Raw genomic sequence first — 26,860 nt, forward strand, 5'->3', positions numbered from 1 at the left:
TTAAACATTGGTAACCATGCTGTTTTCCCTCATTATAGGTAATGTACGAAATTGTTGGAGCAATTGAGAAAAATAAAGACTCCCTCTCACAAAATCTTCTATTTGTCATGAAAAGTAAGTTTTTCCCCTATCCTTAAAATGCCACGCATTCCTTTTTTTCTCCATCTCTGAACATTGTCCTCTGTAATATGCCACTAGCTACAGGGTAATTGAAATATCTTTTACATTCTAAAGCCCAGAATAATAAAGAATGGATCTTTCCACACTGTACATTGGCTACAATTTAATTTGAAGTCTAGTAGAAACCATAATTTAACTAAGCTTTTAGCAGATCGAAATATAAAATACCTTTACCATTCTAGTGGTATGAATATAAAAGAGCTCTTTTGTGAAAACTAATGAAGATTAATACAGCTTCCAAAATTATTTAGGCCAGAGCAGAGTGAATTTCATTACTGAAGATCAAGTCTGGAGCACACCTAAGGGTGGTATTTTATTCTTATGTACTTTCAGTTATAAAGAATTAATGCCCACGAAGTAGAGGGAGTACACAAATTTAATATGTACAGGCACACATGCATATATGTATCAATACAAATTTATAGGCTCCATCTACTTAGTGAATCTTAGCCCTTTATATACCTGCATCTGTTTCTATGCAAGGCTTATATATGGTGCATTTATATGTATCAATATGTATACTTTTTATCTACTCTAGTCATTATTTTCTTGATAGTTTTCCACAGCCCTTGGTTCTAATTTTCCTGACAACCTTTTTAATGAATTAAAATGTATCTTTTGTGCTTTAAGTTGCTCTACTTGAGCTGAGTCATCTGTCTTTCCTGGAGGAAAGAAAGCCTATGCTAGTCTTTCGTGAGATAGCTGGACTCCTCTGAGCTAGGAATAAGACATACATATCACTGCTGGCTTGAGGACTGTATTTACCTTTAATCAAGCAGCACAGATGAAATAGATTGTTTTTCACAGGGAATTACTCAGCTTGTTTCCCAGAACTTCCAGTGATTGAGTTCTGTTAAAACTGAGACTGGGGGGAGGAGCATGGGATGGGGAATAATATCGTGTAGAAGAAAAGAACTGAAATAATTGACACTGTTCATTATCATTGGAAATATACTCCTTCTCCTTTTTCATTATTTGACCTTCCAATTATAATGTACTGCCATCTAAGTCATATCTTTTTTGAAGATCTAACATATAGCATATTTTTGAAGTTGGTGCAATGCCTTTTTCTTTATTTTTGTATTTCAGGTGATAGAATATATATTCAGAAAGAGAATGTGATGGCGAGTGATATTGTGATTCTCCATATCTTAACTGAGTCCTTATATTTTAAAGTCATTATTTTGTGTACACTTGTTATTAAGTTCCAAGAGAACACAAATTAGTCCCCTGTTTTATTCTAAATAGTTTTGGCATCTGGGATGCCTGGGTGACTCAGCGATTGAGCATCTGCCTTTGGCTCAGGGGATGATCCTGGGGTTCCAGAATCCTGCCCCACATCAGGCTCCCTGCAGGGATCCTGCTTCTCCCTCTGCCTGTGTCTCCACCTCTCAGTCTCTTGTGAATAAATAAATAAAAATCTTTAAAAAATAAATAAATACTTTTGGCATCTGAACAAGTGGACCAAATTTACAATGCATTTGTATATGTTTATACAGGAAGTGGCAGGTGTTTTCCATAAAGGACCAGGGAATAAACACTTCAGGCTTTGCAAGCCATAAGGTATCTGTTGCAACTTCCCTAGTCTGCTGTTATAATGAGAGAGCAGCTGTAGACAGTACAAATGGACATGCCTGTATTCCAATAAAATTTTATTTACAGAACAAGCAGTAGGATGGATTTGATCCACAGGCCATAGTCGCTCACCCATTCTATCATTGGAAAAAGATGCGTGGTTGCGGTAGTGAATCTGTGCGGTAGTGAATCTGTGGTAGTGCGGTTATGAATCTGTGAAATGTTTTGATGCTGTAAACAGTTGTTAAAAGTGAGAATGATTTATAGATAATAATAAATTTTTATTTTTGAGTACCTTGCTAGGTACTTTGTTTATAGTATCCAATTCAATCTTCACATTATCAAAAAGCTCCCAGTTGAGGAAGGTGGTAGGGTCTATTGTGGGATCTGAACAGATATCCCTTAGTCTGTGGGACACCAGGCCAAGTGGAGGCAGGTAGCGTGGAGACACAGCTAATGCAGAAATGCAATGAGTGCTCTCATCTATGCCTGAAACGGGAAATAAAGTCTACTTGACTCAGAAAGGCAAAAGAGTAAAATCCAGAGTATTAAGTCTTTTTATAAAAATAAGCATATTTAAGATTTACTGTCAATAATGTTAACAGCTCTTGAGTCTTGTCTCCGAGTACCTCTACTTATCTGCTCGTAAACTGTGCACCTAAGTTAATCTCCCAATTTACTGGCAGGGAGATACTTGATGCAATGTTTATAGACCCCCCGCAGGGGATGCTTTCCATTTCCACATAAACATAACTGTTTATGTTGAAATGATTTCAGGTTTAAAGTTATGAAATTAGTAGCAAGAACTCCCATATGCCCTTTCCCAGATTGATTTCTTCCTTTTTCTTACTCAGTCTTCTCCCTCCCATCCTGTCTTCCACTCCCCACCATCCTTCCCTCTATGTGCATGTGTGCACATGCATGAGTTCGCGAGTATATGCATGCGCACCATGCATATATGCATGAGTGTGCATGTGCACATACATGCAGGTGTGCATATATGTGTGCATCTTCATGTGTGCAGGCATGTGCATATATGTGTGTATGCATGTATGCACATGTGTTTGTGTGCATATATGCACATGCACTCTTGTGCATGCATGTGTGTTCATGAACATATATTTTCTGAACACTTTGAGAACAAGTTACAGGCATCATTGTGCCAAAACACTTTGGTATACATCCTGAGGTGAAGGACATTATCTTACAAAACATGAGTCAACTGTTAGAGCATTGAACATTAACTCGGCACGCACATCTAGACCTGCGTTCTGTCCCTTAGTCACTCACCCCAGCCATGTCTTTCATCATGATTTCCCCCCAATTCAGGGCCAGTCACTGCATTTAGTTGTCATTTCTCTTCAGTCTTCTTTAATCTGGGACATTTTCTCTGCTTATCTTTTCCTTTCATGACTGACATTTTAAAGCCTAAAGGCCAGTTATTTTGAAGGCTGTCCCTCAATCTGGGTTTATTTGTCCTTTTCTCACAATGGCATCAGCATGCCGCTTCTTGGCGGGAATCTCGGAGAGGAACTGCAGGGTCCTCACCCATTATGTTCAGGGGGCACAGTGACCATTGGAAACACCATTGGTGACAGCCTCATTAAGGTGACAGCCTTCAGGTTTCTGTAATCGAGAGCTGCTATTTTACTCTGTAATTGACAAGTAGTCTGTAAGGAAGTTTCTTCCACATCAGATTTCACCCACTGACCCGTGTCCATGAATGGTTCTTGCCTGAATCAATGATTTCTCTGGTGGTGCCCAAATCATGATTTTATACCCTGTCTTTCCATCAACTGTGATGTGCAATTGTAAAAACTCCCCTTCCTTATTAATCAACTAATTAAATTGTTATCAGTAAGGACTCCTAGATTCTTACTTTATCCGATGAATCACAATCTATTACTATCATTATTTAGGCGCTAACGTTGCTCATGGCCAGTGAGAACCCCTTCAAGCCAGCTCCTACATTCTTTTTCATGTTCTCCTCATCTTGTTTAGCACTTCCTTATATTTCAGCCTTCCAAAATGTTCTGGGATATTATCTGCTATGCTTTCAAATTGGCCATGTGCCCAAGAAGCCTAGCTTTATTTTAGAGAAGAAGGGTATTTAGAAACAGTGAGGTCTGAGAGCTTGGCGAGCCCATTTCCACTAGGTTGTCCTTGCTTTGAGGCCCCTTCAGAACTAGACAGTTAAAATCATATAGATAATATAGAGGTATGTAGCACTATATTAAAAATCATGAATTTATTCTGATAGCTCTACATTGAATCCAACACCACAGGGTTCCTTCTTGCCTTCCTGCATTCTGTAAGTGTTCTTCCCTTCTCTGACACTTATTCTCAGTTTGTTTATTATGTAGTGACTTTCTTCTGCAATCATTGCTCCTAAATATATTAGTCTAAGCAAGCAAAATAATCTGGGTGTGCAAAAGGTAGAAAAACTGCTTTGCTGCTCAGCAGTGCTAACTAGCTGATGGGTCAGCATGATCCTAAATGATAGGTACATTGCTTCACATTTTAATCCTGTATAATCATAGTAGAGAGGTCAAGGTCATTTTGTAAAAAAGGAAACTGAAGTGTGACAATGGTATACATACAAATGTAGGTAACATGAGAAAGGTGCCTTAGAGATCTCTAAGAGCCGTATACAGTTTTCACTACACTAATCCAATTTGTAACCAAATTTAATAGAATTTGTATAGCCTAACATCTATAATATATTGGCTTTTTACCTTTGTAGCTTAAGTGTTTCCCCTAACAACTGGTACAAACAAGTGAGATAGAGTCTCCCATAGGTTTAAATAATTTATATACCTCCCAGAGATGGGTTAGATCCTGGGAAATGTTGTTTCTAGGGTGAGAGGGGTTGCTGGCAGAAACCACAAGTCTTCATGACTTAGCCAAAGCATTGGAGACTCATAGACCCAAGCAGGTGAGACTCGGTTCCCACCCTAGAAGAGTGGAGGTGCCACTCAGAGAGCCAAGGGCCAGTTCTCAGGTGGTGGACAGGGGACATGGGATTAGGACCCCTGGCCAAGGTCAGGGAAGGTCAGAATTCATCAAGTGGTGTAATTAATGGTGGGGAAAACAAAATAGGGGTAAAGGGAAAGATCAACCTCTCCTTTACATCTTACACTGGAAATGTTGTAGTGTAGTGGCCCTGGAAGGAAGAGTGTGTTTAATGTTCATGTACATAACATTTTGAACACCAGTCACAATATTCCCTTTATTTCTTTCCTAGCTAGTGAAAATGTCGTGATCCATCATTTGTTCCAGTCGAAACTGTCCCAGACAGGATCCCTCGTGTCTTCCTATCCTTCTTTCAAGTTCAGAGGACACAAATCTGCCCTGCTCAGTAAGAAAACGGGAGCTTCTTCAATTATTGGAGAAAACAGGAATTATCTAGAACTCAGTAAGGTAGGAGTTTCTATGATCCTTATTTGGTTATTCTTAAGTCCGCATAGTACATTTACTTCTTTTTTAAAAAGTGCAATTCTGAAACCGTCGGAAATAAATTGATATTTTAATTTAAGAAGTTAAGGGAAAGGGTGCTGCCTGGAGTATAACCATCAGAGAGAGGAAACAGTATAGGAGAGTCCCATAGTATGAAATTTGATAGCAGGTAGGGCATTAGTAATTTCATTAGTTGTCTCTGCAGCATCCTATCTGTGACTCGTCTCTGTGACTGTCCTTTTGATGAATGGGAAGTAACTGCAGAGACAGTAGCCTTCCAGGGAATACACTTAGCTACCTTATTCTGTTGACATTAATCACTTCAGAGGTTTTTAGTCTCTAAACAATAAATTGTAGTTTCTCTTACACATTATGTATTTTTCTGGTGCTGGAATTATTTTTTACTGTATAGTTTGTATATTTTAAACTTACTTTTGTATAATACTAGTTTTCAATGTGTACTTGTCCTACAGAAGTGAGGTTATACTTATAAAAGTTCTATTTGTAAAAATAGAATTGAAAATTCAGAGCGGTTGTCTCAAACTGATAGGAAATAGGTACTAAATGTGTTAACTTAGGGATCCCTGGGTGGCGCAGTGGTTTGGCGCCTGCCTTTGGCCCAGGGCGCGATCCTGGAGACCCGGGATCGAATCCCATATCAGGCTCCCGGTGCATGGAGCCTGCTTCTCCCTCCGCCTGTGTCTCTGCCTCTCTCTCTCTCTCTGTGACTATCATAAATAAATAAAAAATTTAAAAAAAAATTAAAAAAAAAAAAAAAAAAAGAAATGTGTTAACTTGGAGGATTCAGTGCCTGACTGTAGCCTGGTTTGCTGTGCTTGCCTCTACTGAAACTATAGAGATGAGAAATATGTTTGGGAAGGTGTCCAGAACAATCAATTTTAGAAATTCAGTTGTTGTAGCTTGTTGGAATGCATTTTAGCTTACCAATTAAAATAAAAGCATAATTAAAATCAGCTCTATTTTGGAAGAATGGCAAGACGTATATAACATATTAGAAATGAGTGAGCACACTTGTGTGTGTGTGTGTGTGTGTTTAGCCAGTGGACTGTACAGCTAGGGATCCTTCGACACAGTCATTCCTGTACCGTATGAGCACAGGTATTCAATCTCACTGCATACAAAATGCTATTTTTTACATTAAAAAGACAAAAGGTCACCCTTTGTAAAGAAGATCTCTACTCCTGAGGGTTTCACTGAACCCTGTGGCCCTTCCTTTCTCAATCATCCTGGAAATCAAGAGCAAGAAATCACCACACACCTCTAACTGTAATTTTTAGCCTTAATTATTAAACATTACCAGGCATAGATGCCATTAGTCTTTTCCCTAAAGGACTGCAAAAGGAAGATAATTCATAGTGGTTCCTCCTCCCAGAAAGGGAAATTGAGTGTTCAATTTCAAGGGTTGGAGATTTATTTATTACGATTATTCCTTAAGTGTTTCATTCCTCACTTCCCTTTGCACTGCCCACATCCCTGCGTGTGACCAGCAGGATGGGACTCTACCCGCTCTAACTGAGCATCACACTTGACTTTGTGTTTGTAGAAAACCAGTTGATCTTGGACCAAGTGCTTCATTTTACATTCCCTTGTCAGTTACAATTGATCATTCAGCTTGACAGTTCATGTTAATGGAAGGAAATGAGCTACTGCCACAGTAGCAATAGCACCACATTGACAAGAATGTTTCACCAGGTTTTTTTTTTTTCCCTATCAAGACCTCTTTATTGTAACATAAATGATTTGGGATCAATAGATTTGTTGGTCTAAGTCTGGATGATTTTGTGAAATGCAATCGTACATTAGTGGCTGGGGTACCTTTTAACCCCTGGTGGAATTTAATTAATTACCTTCTGCCCTTTATTTCTTTCCCCATTGGCTTCATTTCCACTGACTTCCTTTACCTCCATTATCATTTAATCTTTGCTACATATGATTTTTTAAAGAGCTGTATATCATTACTTATGGAAGAAAACACAGACTGTTGCCATTTTTCAGACAGATAATTTACTAACTCCTTTTAGTAGTTAAAAAAAAGAAGAAGAAGAAGAAGAAGAGGAAGGGAAAGAAAAAAAATGGTAAGAAATTGATTGCGGTTAAAACTTAAGGGAATAAACCAGTGATTGTTAGAGCATCAGCTTTTTTTTTTTTTTTTTTTAAACATAAGATTGTATCCTTTTCCCTGGCAGTAAGCTACAACTTCCTGACAAACATGCACTGTGGCTATGCAGCCGGGGCACCTGCCTCAGCTTGTTGTTCCGCAAGCAAGTCAGGTCTGTGTTTATTCTCAAAATTAAAATAGATACAGGATGGCAACTTCTGTGGACTTGAAAGGTTGGCAAGTAATGGTGTTAATTTACATGTAGTTGTCCATTTCCCTAATTTATAGTACCAGCGCAGAAAAATCCTTTGGTACGGATTTTTTATAGTCTGCTCTGAATCTGTGTCATCCTCTGAGTGAATTTACATGGATGGGAGGGTAATTTCTTTTCTTCTAAATGGAATTTAGTCAAATACTACTAAAATCACTATGCTGCACACCTAAAACTAATATCAATGATACTTCAATTAAAAATAAATGAATGCATACTGACAGAACTCAATCTGCTCACCCTTTATTTTCATTTTTATTACAGCTATTAAAAAAGAAAGGAACTTCTACATTTCTTCAAAGACTAGAACGGGGAGGTCCAGTCACCATTGCATCGCAACTCAGGGTTAGTAGATTTTTTTGGTTTTCTAAAACTTAGATTTTGATTTTATCAACTGTAGAGGGCTTATGTGTCATTTTTTTCCCCATTTTGACCACTCGAGTATCTTCAGAAAAAGTAAGCACTCGCATGCACACAAACACACACAGAGACACAGCACAGAGAATTCATAATAAATAAAAGAGTTATAGATTAAAGATAAACATTTCTATTGAAAAACTCTTTATATTTTTGATCGGTGTCTTCTTAGGAGAATAAGCTGTGTTTTGCTTTTCTCCTTAGAAATCTCTAACGGATATTATTGGCAAACTCCAGAAGCGTACTCCACACTTCGTCCATTGCATCAAGCCCAATAACTCAAGGCTGCCAGATACTTTCGATAATTTTTACGTGTCTGCTCAGCTACAATATATTGGGGTCCTGGACATGGTGAAGATCATCCGATACGGATACCCTGTTCGCCTTTCCTTCCCAGATTTCCTGTTAAGGTAAATTCTGCTCTTGAAACATTATGTGCGCTGCTTAGTGTGGCATTCTGACGATATGGTAGCAAGGATCTTCTGTTTTGTTGATTTCTTCAGGTTTTATTCTGTATATGCTTGACTCTTTGAACAATGCGGGGAGGGGAGAGGCCATGGAAATCCACATTTAACTTTTGATTCCTTCACAACTTAACAACTACTAGCCTACTATGGACCAGAAGCCTTACTAATAACAAAAAAGGTGGATTAAGACATATCTTGTATGTTATACATATCATATACCGTATCCTTACAATAAAGTAAACCAGAGAAAATAAAATGTTTTTGAGAAAATCATAAGGGAGAGAAAATACATTCACATTACTCTACTGTATTTATCTAAAATAATCAGCATGTAAGTGGACCTGCACAGTTCAAACCTGTCTTGTTGAGTAAACAAAATACTCTCAGAAGCAGTGAAATGCACTGACCAAGCTTTTTGTAAAAGTTACTAAACTTTGATACCTTGGACACCATTTTCATGTTACTTTATATGGGTAGGTTTCCTTGGATTTAATTTCTAAAATTGTTGCATATAACATTTACATTAATTTTTTTATTTAAAAGACCATGGGGGTGCCTGGCTGACTCTGGTGGTAGAGCATCTGACTTTTGATTTCATCTCCGGTCATGATCTCAGGGTTGTGAGATCAAGCACCACAATGGGCTCCAGCTAGGCATGGAGCCTGCTTAAGATTCTGTCTCACTCCCACTCCCCAAAAACAAGATTCTCTCTCCCTCTCCCTCTGCCCCTTCCCCCTCAAAAAAATAAATTAAAAAAGAACATATATATGTGATTATTTTCTCCCTTATGTCTATGAACAAAATATTTTTTTTAGATCAGGGTAAAACTACACTCATTTTCCAAATCCAGCCTACTACTTATTTTTGTAAATAAAGTTTTATTGCCGTATAGGCCCTGGTGAAAATAATGACAATGTTTGTTCTTAGGCAATTGAAAAATAATAGGGAAATAAGCAAAAAAATGAAAGGAAGAATTTAGTATTCCTGTATAAAAGAAGATAAAGTTCTGAAATAATATTAATATAAAATATTATCAATATTACAAGAATAAAGCCTAGCATTTGTGGTTAAAATTAATTGTACAAATAGCATGGAAAATCTGTTTGACAAACCATTCATTTAAGAAAAGAGATTTAACACTTTGTTGACCAGATGTTCAACACTAGTGGCTCAACTAGTGCTGCTGAAGGCAGCACTAAACTGCTGAGCCACCGGGACTGCCCAAGATGAATGTCTTTTAAAATTAAGTACAACATTACATCTATAAAAAAGATGGGGGGGTCGCCTGGGTGGCTCAGTCGGTTAAGTGTCTGCCATCAGCTCAGGTCATGATCTCTGGGTCCTGGGATGGAGCCCTACATCAGGCTTTCTGCTCAGTCTGCTTTTCTCTCTCTCTCTCCTTCTGCCCTTCCCCACTGCTTGTTCTCTCTCTCTCTCTAATAAATAAATAAAATATTTTTAAAACTAAAATTAAGTATAGCATTTCACATATATGTATCCCTTGCTCTACCATGACCTTTAGGCAGGGACCATGTCTTCCTCACTAATGGTGTTTAATCGGTGCTTTCAGGATGAACTTGGCATTGCAGATTATCGTTGTTCAATTTAAAGCAATATTTCTACATAACAGAGACCATAGCCATGGTTTGTTTAAAAGAGTAGCAGGAAAAAAAATTAAAAATAAAATAAATAAATAAAAGAGTAGCAAGGATGGGAAATGATACTTTTTGGTAAATCTTTGTATTTCTTTCACCAGCCCTTTACTTAAAAAAATTGAGATGTGAATTCTACTTATCCTTACTTGCGCTGGCATATCAATAGAAATTGAATTATTAATTTATTTCGGTGGAAATTTGCCACCATCTTTTTTTTTTTTTAAGTAGGATCCATGCCCAGCGTGGAATCCCATGTGGGGCTTGAACTCACCACCTGAGCTGAAATCAAGAGCCGAATGCTTCACCAACTAAGCCACCCAGGCATCTTGCCACCGTCTTTTTTAAATGAAAGACACTGCCACTCTGGGTTCTTGTCACAAAAAAGACCATTGACCCATAGAGAAATGATCAGTTTCTGTAGAACTTGAATAAAATATAGTTCGCCTACTGTCACATCAGGAAATAACATAATTTTTGTATTTAAGTATAGTTAACACACAGTATTACCTTAGCTTCAGGTGTGTAACATAGTGATGCCACTATAATTTAATATTTATTTAGAAAGCTCGTTGGAACTTTGGCATTCCCTCAGGCAATCAAGTATCATTATATAAATAAAGATCAGAGGTGCAATTTAATAGAAAGTTTTGCTTGCCAGAATCAGATAACAGAATGTATTGTTCCTCTGTAAAATATTGATTTTTCTCTTCACATCACCTTGTCTTAATTGCTAGAAATAAAACAAATTACTTTGTTTAGTATACAAAAAGGCATATGATTGCCACAAGAATATTGGACAGAGAAGAAAAGGATGCCCTGTTTTGAAGCAAGCACCTACTTAATTAGAACAGTGTTTATTGTTCTTAAAATCCAACATGACATTAAATGTGGGTAATGGATATTTCCTGTGGAATCTGTTGGTGGATGCGATGATATTGCAAATTGGCTTTGGGGTATTTTGGCTTTAATAACTGTCAGTCATTCTGAATCTTCCTAACTGAAACTGGAGAATTGCATGAGTCTAGAGGATCCAATTTTGATTAAATTTAGAGGTGTGCTTGCTGAGTGTTTGCCGAATAACATCCATAGCATTCAAGTGGGATGATGAAGATGTAAGGTCCTGTTTCCCATGATGAGAGACTCCCCAAGTTTGGAGAAAGGAGGAAAAGAAAAGGAGCATTCTGATATGTAACTGGAATTCCTATTGCTATGAACTAAATGTGTGTGTGCGTCCCCCAAAACTCATAAATGCCCACAGGGACTGTACTTGGTGATGGAATCTACAGGAGGTATTCGGCGCGGAATGAGCTCATAAGGGTGGAGCCTGATCTGATAGGATAGGTGTCCTTCTAAAAAGAATCAACAGAGAGCATCCTCTCTCTGTGTGTGCTCTACGAGGATATAGTAAGAAGGCGACTGTTGGCAAGGCAGGAGGAAAACTGCGTAGAAATTAAATTGGCAGGTGCTTTGATCTTGAAACCCCCAGACTCCAGAACTGTGAGAAAAAAAGAAACTTCTGTTGTTAAGCTGCCCAGTCTGTGGTATTTTGTGATGGCAGTCGAGGCTGTCTAGGATACCTGTGTCTGCAGGGTGTGTTTCTGTGGTGTCAGTGGGTAGCAAAGCTGCACAGGTTATGTTGGGAAGTTTTGGGTGCTTGTTCTTGTCCGAAATGCTCTTGTAATGGAAGAAAATAGAGTTTAGGTGCACATATCCCATGCTTTCCAAACCTCTCTTATCCTATCTTTTTATCCATTTACTTGGTAGTATTTACTTGACGTTGTAAGTTCACTGTAAAATATTGATTTTTCTCTTCATCACTCAGGCATCTTGCCACCATCTTTTTTAAATGAAAGACATTTAAATTCTTCAGAATTTAAATTCACTCAGGCATTCTTTCCTTCAGAAACTCTTTCATAAAATCCCAAATTGATCTGTGCCTTTTCTCTACACTTCAGAAGGGCTTGCGTAAGACACTTGTTATTTGTTCCCTGGAAACAGCCCTTTAAGCTGTGCCAATCTCCACCACTGGACCAGAGGTTAGGAGACTATAGCCCATGGGCCAGATCTGGCTGTCACATGCTTTCATATGGCCAGAGAGCTAAAAATGTCTTTTGCATTTTTAGATTGTTATATTTTAAATGGTTATGTACATACCAGCATCATGGTCTCAGTCTTATCCCTTGGCATACAAAAGCCTAGAGTTTACTCTCTGACCCCTTCTGAGGGTCAGGCATTACCACAGGCATGCCTGGACTGTAGCAGAATGCCAATCACTCTTCATGCTTTTCAAGCCAACTCAGTGAAACTGAATGGAAAAGATCTCATATGCTCTTCTGTTTCAATACCTTTCCCTAATGTTGGTCTGGTTCTTCAGTTTGTGAGGCTTTTCAGGTGCCATTGCAGATGACAACTCTCAGCAATAGGTTCTGTGGAAGATAAAACCCCACATCAGTGGCTTGCAACAGCAAAGCTTTATTTCTCTCTTGCTGACCATGATTTAGAAATAGTACACCTAGGCTCAAGCCACCTCTGATCTGAGCCTCCTTTTCATGACGAGCCCCAGAAAGAGCCAACATGCCCTGTGTCAAAGGGAGAAGAAATGGCCGAAATGCCTGTGACTACTTCTGCCCAGCTGTGGCCTTTGTCACTTGCTTATATTACATTGGTTAAAGACAGACCCTTGGCCAAGGCCAACAGGAATAGGGTAGAGAAGTCTCCTACTCATAGGAGATACTATACAACACATAACAACCAATGGGAATGTGTGCACCCCTGGCTCCATTTACCTGTCGCTGTGTATCAGACCACCCCAAAATTTCATGGCATAAAACAACAGTGTATTTTTTCTCCTAGTTCTGTGGGTTAACTGGGCTCAGCTGGGCAATTCTTGCTTGGAGTCTTTCCAAAAGTTACAGCCATGGAGCAGAAGATGTTGGTGTTAGCTTGGCTGGATGTACCAGATTGCTTCTTCGCTGATGCATCCAATGTCACAGTGTTCATCCAGCGGAACAGTCTGGACCTCTTACCTGGCAGCTCCCAGCTCTGAGAGCAAGAAAGGAAACTTGCAGTCCTCCTAGAAGCTGGGCCTGGAACTAGTGCAGCATCACTGCTCTTGTATTTTATTGGTCAAACAGTTGGATACCAAATCAGATCTTTCCTCTGGAAGAAGCAGTGGGTAGTAGCCAATGCCAGAACCAGCTACCATATCCTCTTAAAGGGAGAACATGCAAGTAATTGGGAACAATAAGAAAAATCTTCCATAGTCATGCCTGTGCAGAAGAATTGCTATTAATTCATTGCCCCACAGTAGGCACATGTGAATTCAATGTGTTGAATAATGTAATACCATCATGTTTTTTTTTTCCAATTCTAGAATTACATGAAGAATAATATGAGGAAATGCTAGGGAAATTGTTCATTTTTTTTTTTTAAGATTTTATTTGAGAGAGAGAGAGAATGAGCAAAGGGGAGGGGCAGAGGGAGAGAAAGAAGCAGATCTCTGCTGAGCAGGAAGCCTGATATGGGGCTGGATCCGAGGACTTGGTCCCAAGACCTGGAGATCATGATATCCTGAGCTGAAGGCAAACTCTTAACCAACTGAGCCACCCGGGCGCTCCCTAGGGAAATTGTTTTGAGGAATCCTTCGTGGTATGTACCATGCCTTTTACCTTGTAAGGTGCAGTGCCGTCATTCTCCAGAGCCCTGTGTGCTTGTGACATTGTGATGAACACCACTACTCAGTGATAAGCCAGCGGTTACCAGCTCTCACTCCTTCTGGTCTCCTCGGAGCACGAGCCTCTGAACTTTTATCTTCTTCCAGATATGGCATGGAAATCTTTTGGAAACTACCTCTGGATGCTGGGTGGCAAGCTTTTGGGTGTCATGCCCACCGTGCATCTATGGATTTATTGATGGTTGGTGGGGAGGGTAGGACAGCATCACTCCAGGATTGGCCCTTTGGGGAGGTGACCTTATTTGGAAAAGACAGACGGACTTGTCTGAGAAAAGTACCCCTGGCACTGGTATTATGCTTGGCATGGTGAGGGAGCATGATCTGTCCTCTGAGATTGTCACTGGATGAGATCCCTCTTAGAAATAGTCTGAATCGTTTAGCTTGTTTAAATGACACAGTTGTTGCTGAAAGGTCAGGCTGTGAAAGAACACAGCCGTGATATTAAATCGGGTGTGGGGAGACAGATGAAAAAAGCCACACTTCGGTTTCTTGGACTCAGTTCACGGATAGCGGCTGCCCGGTGAAGCAGCATCGCCAGAGCCACAGGTCTGAGCTGGAATCTTCTACAAGTTTTCCTTATTACATGGACAGGCTCCCAGTAGCTGTCAATGTGTCTTTAATAGAAACATGAATTAATAAGTTCAGAAGCTATTAAATGCTCTAAAAGCTTCAATTGGCAAAAAAGTATATTTTTTTCAGGGTGAATTTGCCAAGGTTGACTGTGTTCTTCCTGCTAAAACCGATCTGCAGGTTGGCTTAATGAAGTTTGAGAGGAGAGGACCTGTTAGTTTCCAGTGAAATGTGACATAGGAAAGACAAGCATAAGGCATAGGTTCTAGGAGTCATCTCAATCTAAACATAATTCTGTATTTCTTTATTGGGGATCTGTTGTGGTGTTCAGTGGATCGTGAGTCGTAATTTCCCCCATAATGTACTCAGGGCATGTGCAAACTTTTTCTATAAAGGGCTAAATAACCACTGTCGCAGGCTTGGATGTCTAGAGGTCACTGCTGCAGGTGCTCAGCTTTAAGTGGGGTCCAGCACAGCCAGAGACTGTTGGTGGAGGAACAGGTGAGTGACTGGACCAGAGAACCATACCGGGGAGAACAGAGGGCCAGAGGGCAGGTGTTTTGGGCCCCAGAGCCCCTAACCCTTTATCCAGTCCCATCCCCTTGTTTCTGGTGGAATTGGGGGAAAGTGTCTACAGAAAGGGGGCAGAGGGACACCTGGGTGGCTCAGTGGTTGAGCATCTGCCTTCAGCTCAGGTCGTGATCTGGGGTCCTGGGATCAAGTCCTGCGTCAGGTTCCTCACAGGGAGCCTGCTTCTCCCTCTGCCTGTGTCTCTGTCTCTCTTGAATAAATAAATAAAATATTCTTTTTAAAAGAAAGGGGGTAGATAAGGAAAGGTCCCTGATGTAGCTTTTGTGCTTTCATAATCTGGCTCAGATCCTAAATTGTGCCCCAACCGGCTGTATGTGCTCTGAGGACAGCATTCGTCGTCCATTTCTGCCTTGTGTTCTCACCCACTCTTATTTAGTCAAGCATTTTACCAAATCAGATGTCATTATGATGGAAAGGCACCTATAGCCGCAGCTGATGAGTATCCCCCGCTGTGTTACAGATGCCCATGGTGGGTCACGCTCCAGATCTGCGCTTAAGGCTCATTATTCTGTTCCTCATCATAACCTTTGCAGACAGCTACTCTCATCATACAGATATGAGTTATTATATTGTGACGATTGCCAGCTTTGATTTAAATGTGCCTTGAGAGACACCTGGGTGACTCGTGGTTGAACGTCTGCTTTCGGCCCAGGGCATGATCCCCGGGTCCTGGGATCGAGTCTCACATCAGGCTCCCTGCATGAAGTCGGCTTCTTTCTCTGCCTGTGTCTCTGCCTATTTTATATATATATATATATATATATATATATATATATATATATATATAAAATAAAATAAAATAAAAAATAAATGTGCTTTGAGTGCACTCATCAGCACCGAGTGGGCCCGGGCGCTGTGCTGAACGTTCCACGACTCATTCATTCATTCGATCCTCAGCACACCTCCGGGACTTGAGTTCTTAGTAGCATTCCTCTTTGGTAGCTGAGAAAACTCCAGTCCCCAGGACTTAGGTACGGGCGCACACTTCTGGTCTCTGAGGGTGTCTTTAACCACCCCACGATAGTGGTGGTGTACTGACATTGGCCATGTTTCCACCTTCGTGCACTTTGCACTTCCTCTTTTGGCCTGATTGTTGCTAGCAGCCACGGGCAAACAAGCACGAGTGCCAGAACAGCACCATGACCTCACCATAAATCCCTGGGGATTTCTCAAATTCTGGACTTCCTTTGTTCTGCTTCCTGAAAAACAATCCAGTTAGTTCCATTCACTTTCAGGCCAGCAGTATCACCATCCTCACCAGCAACCTTGCATGGTCATGCAGTGACAACAGGGCAGCTGGCTGATGGAGTATGGACGAATCAATCATGACTTCTGAAAAATGACCTCCAAGAGACTAAGGAAAGTGATCCTTGCAGACGGAGAACCATGCAATTTCATTTAAAATAGCAAAAAAGTAAAAACAAAAGTGTTACAGCTTTCTAACGATAACTTGGAAACAATACCCGAAACTGACCAGTCTAAAATAATGTACTAAATAATTCTACTTGAGTAAGCATCCATATGAAACAAATAAAAGCAGGGTGATTATTGAAATTCTGGGAAAATAGACAAGAAGCTACATGTGTTAAATATTTTGAAAATTCTATTGTATTTCCAATACAATTTGGGAAGTACATTAAAAAATGCAGTCCCAGAATTCTGAATCTTATTATTTATTACTTGAGTTATCTGGGTTTCCCCACTTCTCTCCGCTGATATATCTTAATGTTTTTAATTATACATTATATCTGGCAAACCATAATCACAAAACGATCTTGCTTTCGGGGCCAAACCAGTTTTAAATAATCACCCATAAGTTTCTTGTTTCATTACTTAAAAACTATTTAATTTTGTTTATAGAACAATAGTGGTTTTTAATGTGACCATCAGTATGTGATAGTTTTCAGTGATTATATCTGAATGATCTCAGTAACTCAGGAGTCTATAAAGACCTGGGTCATCGTTGGGATCTTTTAAGGGACCTAATCAATAGCATTGTTTTTCCTTAGTCAATTTTTGACCAAAGTGAGGAGACAAATGATCACAATGTCACCTTTCAAAGATACTGCTTGGCATAAGAGCCTTAGTGCCTGCCAATAGAGCCAAACCTAGGGTGGTCAGACTGACTCCTCAGTTACAGATAGCAAGGACCCAGGTAGACTTACTTGGGTCTATGGGAATGAGGGAGGCTGTTCAGGGAAGGCTTGGAGCCCGGGCTAGCTGAGGAAAACAGCTGTGAACACCTAGCAGGTTCATTAGAAGCTGAGAATGTTCTGTTTTTCCTACCAAAATTGCCAGTTAGATTAGTCTACCACTGCCCTTCCCTTTGGAAGTGTGCAGGACTAGAGTGGCCAGAATGTCATCCCACCTTTATCTGTAAGGAAACAGCTGCAAACAAGATGCTGCCTCGGTGAATCGCTGTGGTGTTGTGTGTTCTGGAACGTTGGACTCCTCCAATAAGCCTGTCAACAACCTTGGGGGATGGCTGGTCCCCTGAGGGGACACCCTGTCCTTCAGCATGTCCTCTCTCCATCCTCATGAGTACCTCACTGCTTTTTTTTGTGCCCTTCTGGGACCACTCACGAGGAATATAGATTTTGCACCCAAAGATTCTGAAGTGGGCCAACAGAGCATTTCTTTAATTGATTTCAAGGCCACTCTGTATTCATGGCTGAAAGTGCATTTTATTTCCAATTGCAAACGCTGTCTAGACATAGTGTCCAACTGAGTCTATCATAGATTCTGCAACGAGAATAAATGAAAATATTAAAACAAAAGAGAAGCTCCAATAATAAAATACCAGTAGCCTAGATATTCCCCAAATCTGACTATAAATTTTCTTCCATTATTAAGTTCCCTGTGAGAAATGAAAGTTCAAAAATTAATATGTCTTGTAAATGGAAGTCCAGAGATACTCAATTCCAATGGAATTGAAATCCCAAATCTGATTAACTTGCCTTGCTGAGTTAAATGTCTAGAATTCCATATGCATAAGTTAAATTTCTATTTCTGATTCATTCTTTCCAGTTTCTTACTCGGCTCAGATGAGCTAAAGGGGTTCCAGATATCCTGGCTGAGCTGGGCCCCTTCAACAGGATGGGGTGAGAGATCAGAGCTGCCATCTCAACACAACAAATACTTATTTGCTCACAGTTCTGGAGATTGGAAGCCCGAGAGCAAGATGCCAACAGGGTTGGTGTCTGGTGAGGGCTCTGCCCTTAGATTGCAGACAGCTGCCTTCTTGCCGTGAGCTCCTGTTGCCTTTCTTTTTTTTTTTTTTAATTGTTTTTTTTTAAATTAATTTTTATTGGTGTTCAATTTACCAACATACAGAAAAACACCCAGTGCTCATCCCGTCAAGTGCCCACCTCAGTGCCCGTCACCCATTCCCCTCCAACACCCGCCCTCCTCCCCTTCCACCACCCTTAGTTCGTTTCCCCGAGTTAGGAGTCTTTATGTTCTGTCTCCCTTCCTGATATTTCCCACACATTTCTTTTCCCTTCCTTTATATTCCCTTTCACTATTATTTATATTCCCCAAATGAATGAGAACATACACTGTTTGTCCTTCTCCGATTGACTTACTTCACTCAGCATAATACCCTCCAGTTCCATCCACGTTGAAGCAAATGGTGGGTATTTGTCGTTTCTAATTGCTGAGTAATATTCCATTGTATACATAAACCACATCTTCTTTATCCATTCATCTTTCGATGGACACCGGGGCTCCTTCCACAGTTTGGCTATTGCGGCCATTGCTGATAGAAACATTGGGGTGCAGGTGTCCCGACGTTTCATTGCATCTGAATCTTTGGGGTAAATCCCCAACAGTGCAATTGCTGGGTCGTAGAGCAGGTCTATTTTTAACTCTTTGAGGAACCTCCACACAGTTTTCCAGAGTGGCTGCACCAGTTCACATTCCCACCAACAGTGTAAGAGGGTTCCCTTTTCTCCGCATCCTCTCCAACATTTGTGGTTTCCTGCCTTGTTAATTTTCCCCATTCTCACTGGTGTGAGGTGGTATCTCATTGTCGTTTTGATTTGTATTTCCCTGATGGCAAGTGATGCAGAGCATTTTCTCATGTGCATGTTGGCCATGTCCATGTCTTCCTCTGTGAGATTTCTCTTCATGTCTTTTGCCCATTTCATGATTGGATTGTTTGTTTCTTTGGTGTTGAGTTTAATAAGTTCTTTATAGATTTTGTCCTGTCGCCTTTCCAGGAAGAGTGCACACAAAGGGAATGAGAGGGTGAGAATCAGAGACAGAGAAACAGGCAGAGAGAAAGAGGAAGAATGCTTGCTGGTGATGAGGACACAAATCTTACTGAATTGGGACTCCACCCTTATGACCTCTTGTAACCTTAATTATCTCCCAAAGGAAGACCCTATTGACAAATAGTCACCAAATCCTGGGCAACAGGGCTTCAGAATAGGAATTTTGGGGGATGGAGCAATAAAATTCAGTGCATAGGAGTCCTCCTTCTGGGCATGACTAATTCACCCTCGCTTGTTGTGTTGTTGACTCACAGCTCACCTCTGATCACCTTCACATTGAGAGTGAGTAAAGAGTAGATGTGAGGTTATTCGGGCACTAATTTCATCCTACATACTAAATGTAGAAATCTGTCCCTTGTCTCTAGAGCAGGATACCACAGGGAAAATTATTCTAGAATATAATATTTCTTGTTTCCCATGACAAAGGTGACTGTATAGTATATTGACCAAACCAGGAATGTTTTATAGGGAAATGGGGAACCATTAGTATTTTTTATAGGAATCCAGGTATAAACTGGGACTGTCCCTGGCAAACCAGGACAGTGGCCACCCTAGATACCCTGCACCCACCTGCTCATGAGTTTTGGTGCATTGTCAGGAATCTTTTATCTCTGCCATCCCCAGTAGATACAGGCTCTCCTGAGGAAAACCTTCTGCTGTGTGCACATAATAGGTGGCCAGCCAGTATTTGTTGAATGAACTAAGACATGAATTAGTAATATTTTCTCTTTTGTATAGTTGACCTCTAAATTTGGTGTCCAAGATGTGGTGTTCATTGATATCCTGAATAAGATTCATTAGTAAGCCAAAAGAGTTTTAAGTATCTAACCAGCCTAAAAGGTTTGCCTTAATTATGCCAAGATATTTCCATTTTAGGGCAGCCCTTTAGACTTTAGTATGAGTCAATGATCCCAGGCTTGCCTTTGCCATGGTTTAATAATATTCTCACTCTCCCCCAAACTACTGTGAGTCATTCTCTGAAATTTCTAGTCATATGATAACTGTACAACAATGCCTAGATGCATACTCCCATAATGGTTTAAGAAATAGCTTCATTTTATGTTTTTTTTTCCTCTGTTCTTTGAAATGCTTTGTTAACTAAAGGCAGTTTCTATGATACCACAGGGATGGGGAACCAATTTTTGCAGTAGAAATGTATTTAGGAATAAAAACATCGAATCACAGTAGACTCTACTGATGATCTATGTTTAGAGGAGACGCTATTTTTAACTAAGTAATTTACAGTTAGAGCTGACCCACTTTGTGGTCTTCCTACAATATACTCACTTGAACCCTCTAGTATAACTATATTAAGACCCTATTACAAAACTTGAAAACTTACTTTTTGTGGCAGTTCAATAAGTAAAAACTTATATTGCGTGAAATAAATACTTCTACATTTAACAATATATTCAATTTCAGAATAAAAGCAATTTGTCTTATTGTTAGGAAACTCATATTTGTAAAAAAAATCATAGTTTTAAAAACATGGTGATGATAAAATATTTTTAAACTTCAATAGTCTTACAAATCTCTTCATTTATGACAAAAAAAAAATCCCAACATATTTCTGTATAGGACCTCAGCTACTTTCTCCACAGCTGGAGAAATGGGATAACTGATATTAAGAAGGGACTTATAATATGTTCAAAACAATGAAATCTGCAGAAAAAAAATGAGTCCTATAGAATAACCTGAAAATTATCAATGCATATAGTGAGGGACTCCAGAGTAAAATACTTTAAAAGGAATAACTTGAACTATCTCAACTGACAGATGATTAGAGATAGGGGCAATGTGACTTTTTTTGAGTTCTGATCATCATGACACAAAAAACCAGAGTCCCATTCAGGAAGTAGAATACCAAGTGTGGCATTCATCGTATTGGTGCCCTCCCTTTTGTAAAGAAACTTCTTTTAGGGCTCTACAAAGCTAAGAAATGGAAGTCATGGTTTATGCATTAGATTTAGTAAAGCAATAATTATTTAACAACACAGGAAAACAAAAAATTGTATCTATACATTTTTCATTAGATGTCCTACACATCATTTCAAGATTGACCGTTAGAGAATTATCACATAAAAAAACTTTTTACTTGTTTTTTTAGAGAGAGAGCAGGCATGAACAGTGGGGGACAGGCACACAGGGTGGGAGATAGAGAGAGATTCTCAAGCAGATTTCATGCTGAGCAGGGATCCCCACACAGGACTTGATCTGAAGACCCTGTGGTCATGACCTGAGCTGAAACCAAGAGTCAGATGCTTAACAGACTGAGCAACCCAGGCTCCCAGGGAGGGGGGGCGGGGATTTTAAAAAGGAGTCATTACAGGGGCTATTACAAATCTACTGGTCATGTCCCAGTGAAAGGTATATTTGGAGCCAGTATCCATGAGGATAATCTGTTTTCTGTGCCCAGTACACCCCAACGTGAAGATCAACGTTGATACCATAATCATCTTCCCACACCAGAATTAAGCAGTTTGGCACTCCTTAATTAGATACTTTTATATGTTGACTTCCAATTAATTATTATGCTTTGATCATTACTTCAAATGCACATTCTGATTCAAAATATGCATCCTCCCCCAGCCCCAATCCAGTGCCCTTATATGGCAGTTGATTGAAGGTCTATGTTCCATTCAGGTTGCCTGCTTCACAGGCACCCTAGCTTCATAGTACAGGTTGGATCCTCTTAGTGAATACTCTTTTGCTGCACATCCACTGACAATGATTAATTTCAGCATGCTATGATGTACCTTAGAAATACAATGTTAAAGGCACTTTTTTCCCATTCTAGCTCTTTATTATTAGAATAGAAAGATTTGGAATAAAGTTTTCTCTTCCCATTATACTATAATATCTTCTTAAAGTCTTATCTAGATACAACCTTAGTGATACATACTAGTCTCCTATTTTATTTTTTTTTAAGATTTTATTTATTTATTCAGGAGAGATAGAGAGAGAGAAAGAGAGACAGAGACACAGGCGGAGGGAGAAGCAAGCTCCATGCAAGGAGCCCGATGTAGGGACTCGATCCTGGGTCTCCAGGATCACGCCCTGAGCTGAAGGCAGTGCTAAACCGCTGAGCCACCCGGGCTGCCCCTAGTCTCCTATTTTAGATGGTGTTCCTGGCACCTAACACAGGGCCTGATACAAGGTTGGTGCCTAAAAATTGTGTTGCTATTCTTAAAATGATTGACAAAATATTTAGGCTATCACTGGCAATTTTCTAGGAAATACTCTTAGTCCTTCCACCTCTGCTAATGTTTTTAAAACCTGTTATTAAATACTCAGCGCATGTATGTGCACATGTGCACGCACATACACACACACACAAGAGCACACACACACATAAGCACACAACCCAAGCATTCTTTAGAGCAAATTCTTTAAATCAATGACTCTCAATCATGCTGGCTCAGTAGACTCACTAAGTTTTTTTCTGAAAATCATGGATAGCTGGGTTGGGGCCAGGGCAGCAGGGAAGGTTGCCAGGTAAGGTACAGGATACCGAGTAAAATTAAAGTTTCAGAAAAACAACAAATATTGAAAATGGACAAAAATGATGACCTCTGAAGGGTACTATGACATTGCTGGGATCACAGGTTTAAACACTGCCCTCTCTCCCCTCCCCTCTCCTTCTTTCTCTCTGCTCTGACACGCTTTCCTTCCAGATAGTTCCAGATCAACTCCTATGTGTCAAGGATTCTGTAGCACTAGCTAATTGAGGGTTTTTGCCATTCTTATAGAGTAGGATATTCAAACCCATTATTTGTATAAGATAGCCTTCCACGTTCTATTTGTTTTACATTAATGATTGCTAAATATTGAGTAAGAATACTGGGTAAAAGAATGGAGCATCTTTATATCATACTATGGTGTCTAAATTTGGTGATCTCTACTGAAATTATTCAAAAATACTAAGAAAAAATTAAATTATTTCATTCAGTGTATATTTTGACCTATGTCCTAGCTTGCCAAGATAAGGACTATCTACTTTAGCCTAAAGAAAAATACAGATGAGTATTTTCTTATACAGATGTATATTTCCATATACTGTTAACACAACTGCAAGCATATATAGAAATGTGGCCATTTAGGATGTGAATAGGTCTTGAAGACTCTCACTAGCTGCCTAAACTGTTATGACCAAATTACACTGGAAAAGCTACACACACATGAAAAAATAACATGTTTTTTCTATCCTTCAGTATATCCTATTGAAAATAATCTTTGTCTGTTTATACACTTATGACATCAAAAATGCAAAATACCAGTGACTAACATTTGATAGTTTTGCTGTTGACCATACACTCTCAGAACATGTGTTATGTGAGCTACATATACTTTTCATCAACATTTCAGATTCCTTACTGTGAATCCATTTTCCTTTGGTGTTTACTGAGCATACAAGCTGGACATCAGAAGGAACGAGTACTTTGGTTTCCAAAACAGATTTTTTTTTTAAGTTTCTCTGAATTCTTTTCATGAATGTTCATTTGATTTACTTCTAAAATTTTTACCAGTTTTAATAAAACATAATTGACATGCAATACCTGCATCTGTTTTTTGGTTTTAAAAAATGACAAGTTTTGATGGAAACCTACATCCTAGGAACCATTCCACAAATCATGTTGGTGAACATACCTGTCATCCCACTAAAGATTCCTCGTACTCCCTTGGTATTCCCAGCTTCTCACCCACCCCTGTTTCTCCATCCCCAAACAAGCATTGGTTTGCTTTTGTTCATGATAAATTAGTTTCATTTTTTGAAATATCAGACAAATTAAATCATTAAATATGTACTTTCTTGGTCTGTTTTTTTTTTTTTCACTCAGCACGGTAATGTTGACATTCAGACATGTAGCTGCGTGTATCAGGAATTCACTAAGAAGTGTCTTTTTGTATGTCACTCATGTGTTGACAGATCATTAGGTTGTCCCCAGGTTTGGTGAGTACAAGTAGGACCACCATGACCACTCATAGACAAGTCTTCATATGGACATGGTTTCATTTTGGGGATGGAGTTAAGCATAAAAATATGGGAGTGAAATGGCTGAGACTGATGGTTAGTATAAATTTAACTTTTCAAAAATACTGCTAAACTGCCTTCCAAAATGGGCATACTACTCTGTATTCCCACCAGTAGGGCATGAGAAGTCAGTTATTCACAAAATCTTCAACATTTGGTTTGATCAGTCATCTTGTTCTAATGGATGTGTGCTAGTATTTCATTGTGATTTTACTTTGCTTTTTCTAATGGCTGATGATGTTAAGCATCTTTCCATGGACTCATCCATGTCTTCCTTGGTGAATTGCCTGTTCACATACCTTGCCTAACTTTTCATTGGGTTATTATTTTTTAGAGTTCTTTGCAGATTCTGAAGACACATATGAATTAAACATTTAACTGGCAAACATTTTTCCCCAAGAGTATGGCCTATCCCCTAGGTTTTGAAAAGATTTTGTAGAATTAGTGTTAATTTTTCTTTCAATATTTGGTAGAATTTACTTAGTGACACCATTTAGGTGTGGAGATTTCTTATTTGGAGGCATTTTAAGTATGAATCCAATTTCTTTAATAGTACTAGAGATATTCATGTTATCTATTTTATCTCATTTGGGTTTTAGTAATTTTTAGTTTTTGAGAATTGGTCTATTTCATCCAAACTGACAAATTTGTCTATGTGAGGTTGTTTATATCATTCCTTTATTATACTTTTAATATCTACAGTGTCGGTGACAACATCCTTTCTTTGCTTCTGATACCAATAATTGTGTCTTCTGGGTTTTTTGGTTTGTTTTCTTTACCAGTCTAGGGTTTTTATCAATTTTATGAGAGTTTTTAAAATTTTGTTTATTTATTCAAAGAACCAGCTTCTGATTTTGATTATCTCTCTTGTTTTATGTTCAAATAATTTCATTGATTTCAGTTCTTATATTTATTATGTCTGTCCTTCCACTTGCTTTAGATTTACTTCATTCTTCTTTTTCAAGTCCTAATGTGGAAGTTTAGATTAATAATAGGAAGCCTTTCTTTCCTTTTTTTAGATTATTTATTTATTTATTTATTTATTTATTTATTTATTTAACAGAGGGAAAGCAGGAGAGCATTAGCAGGGGGAGCAGCAGGGGGAGAGTGACAAGCTGACTCCTCACTGAGCAGGCAGCTTGACATGGGACTCAATCCCAGGACCCTGATATTGTGACCTGAGCTGTAGGCAGACACTTAACTGAATGAGCCATTCAGGCACCCCAGGAAACCTTTATTTCTTTTCTAATATGGGAAATTAATATAAAATCACCTTTATTTATTTAAACAACACCTTTGGGCTGATGGTGAGTTTACTTTTTTTTCCCCCCGACCTCCTGGCCTGGAATCCAGGCATCTGTAAACCCAGAAGTCAGTACTGGTGCAAACAAAAACAGCTCCCAAAGAAGTCCTTCTTCAGGCTCAAGGGACAGGATAGGAAACTCCTAAATCTCCAAGTGTGTGCAAATACACTGTTTTTCATTTCTTCCCTCCTCTCACGGCCCACTCAGGGCAGTCCTGTGGCAGATGACACTGACTCCTCTGAGGAAGGGGAACCTTCCAACCCAGTCAGAGGAATAGTGGTCCCAAGAGGGTAGCTTGAACCTCTAGTGAGATAGGCACTCCCAGGAGTGCACAGAGAAGAGGGGTAAAAAAGGCCCAGACTTCAGGCCAGAGAACAGGAAAGGAGAGATCCAGGCAACGTGAAAGTTCACACGTCGTCCGTAGTTTACAGTACAGTTCATTGCTGCTGTTATTTGTTCAGACTTTCATTTCTGAAAGATATTTATATGAGGTAAAATACGGTAGGTTGGCATTGTTTTTTCTGCTAGTATTTTAAAGGTACTACTTCTCTGGGTTGTACTCTTTCCAAGAAGAAGTTGGCTATCATTCTTTGCTCTCTGTGCAAGATTTGTCTTTTTTCTTCCTGTGTGCTTTTACAATGTTCTCTTTTTCACTGCTTTTGAATAATTTGAGTATACACTTTGATGTGGTTTTCTTCTTGTTTCTCGTGCTTAGGGCTCATTGAGGTGCTTTGCTCTATGGGTTTCTTGGATCTGTGAGTTTATAGTTTTCATAAAATCTGGAAATTTTCGCCCAAAATTTCATTGTTTTTTTGTCTATCTCCCCGATTAGCTCCTCTAATTTAGATGCTACAATTCCATGTATATTCAGTATATGAGGTTGTCCCACAGACTCTCATCACTGATTAGTGCAAATCACGGATGCTCATCATTTTTTGGTGGTGTTTCTCTGTTTCATTTTGGATAGTTTCTATTGCTATGTATTTGGATGCACTAATCTTTTCCTCTGTGATGTCTTTTTTTTTTTTCCTCTGTGATGTCTAATCCACACTTAATCCAATCCAGTGCATCTTTTGCTTCAGATATTATAGTTTTTATCTCTAGTTCAGTTTGGATTATTCAAAAATCTTTCACATCTTTCACATTTTATCTTTCTTTAGTATCTGTTTGTCTCCTAATTCCATTATTTGCCATTTCTGGGTCATTAATTTTTCTC

At 39.2% G+C, this 26,860-nt stretch overlaps 1 protein-coding gene across 17 annotated transcripts in view; it reads left to right on the forward strand.

Annotated features, from left to right (window-relative positions):
- The window catches only part of MYO16 (myosin XVI), a 591,124-nt gene that overhangs the window by 444,153 nt on the left and 120,111 nt on the right, over positions 1-26,860 (forward strand). For all 17 annotated transcript variants that reach the window (XR_012002051.1, XM_072761001.1, XM_072761005.1 and 14 more), the window contains 4 exons: positions 39-114; positions 5,000-5,175; positions 7,866-7,946; positions 8,223-8,428. Coding sequence is in view for 16 of the 17 variants with exons in the window: in XM_072761001.1 (XP_072617102.1) it covers positions 39-114; positions 5,000-5,175; positions 7,866-7,946; positions 8,223-8,428 (539 nt within the window). In the remaining variant the exon portion in view is untranslated. The remainder of the gene's footprint in view (positions 1-38; positions 115-4,999; positions 5,176-7,865; positions 7,947-8,222; positions 8,429-26,860) is intronic.

This window comes from Vulpes vulpes, chromosome 6, assembly GCF_048418805.1.
Source record: "Vulpes vulpes isolate BD-2025 chromosome 6, VulVul3, whole genome shotgun sequence".
Taxonomy (NCBI): Eukaryota; Metazoa; Chordata; class Mammalia; order Carnivora; family Canidae; genus Vulpes; species Vulpes vulpes.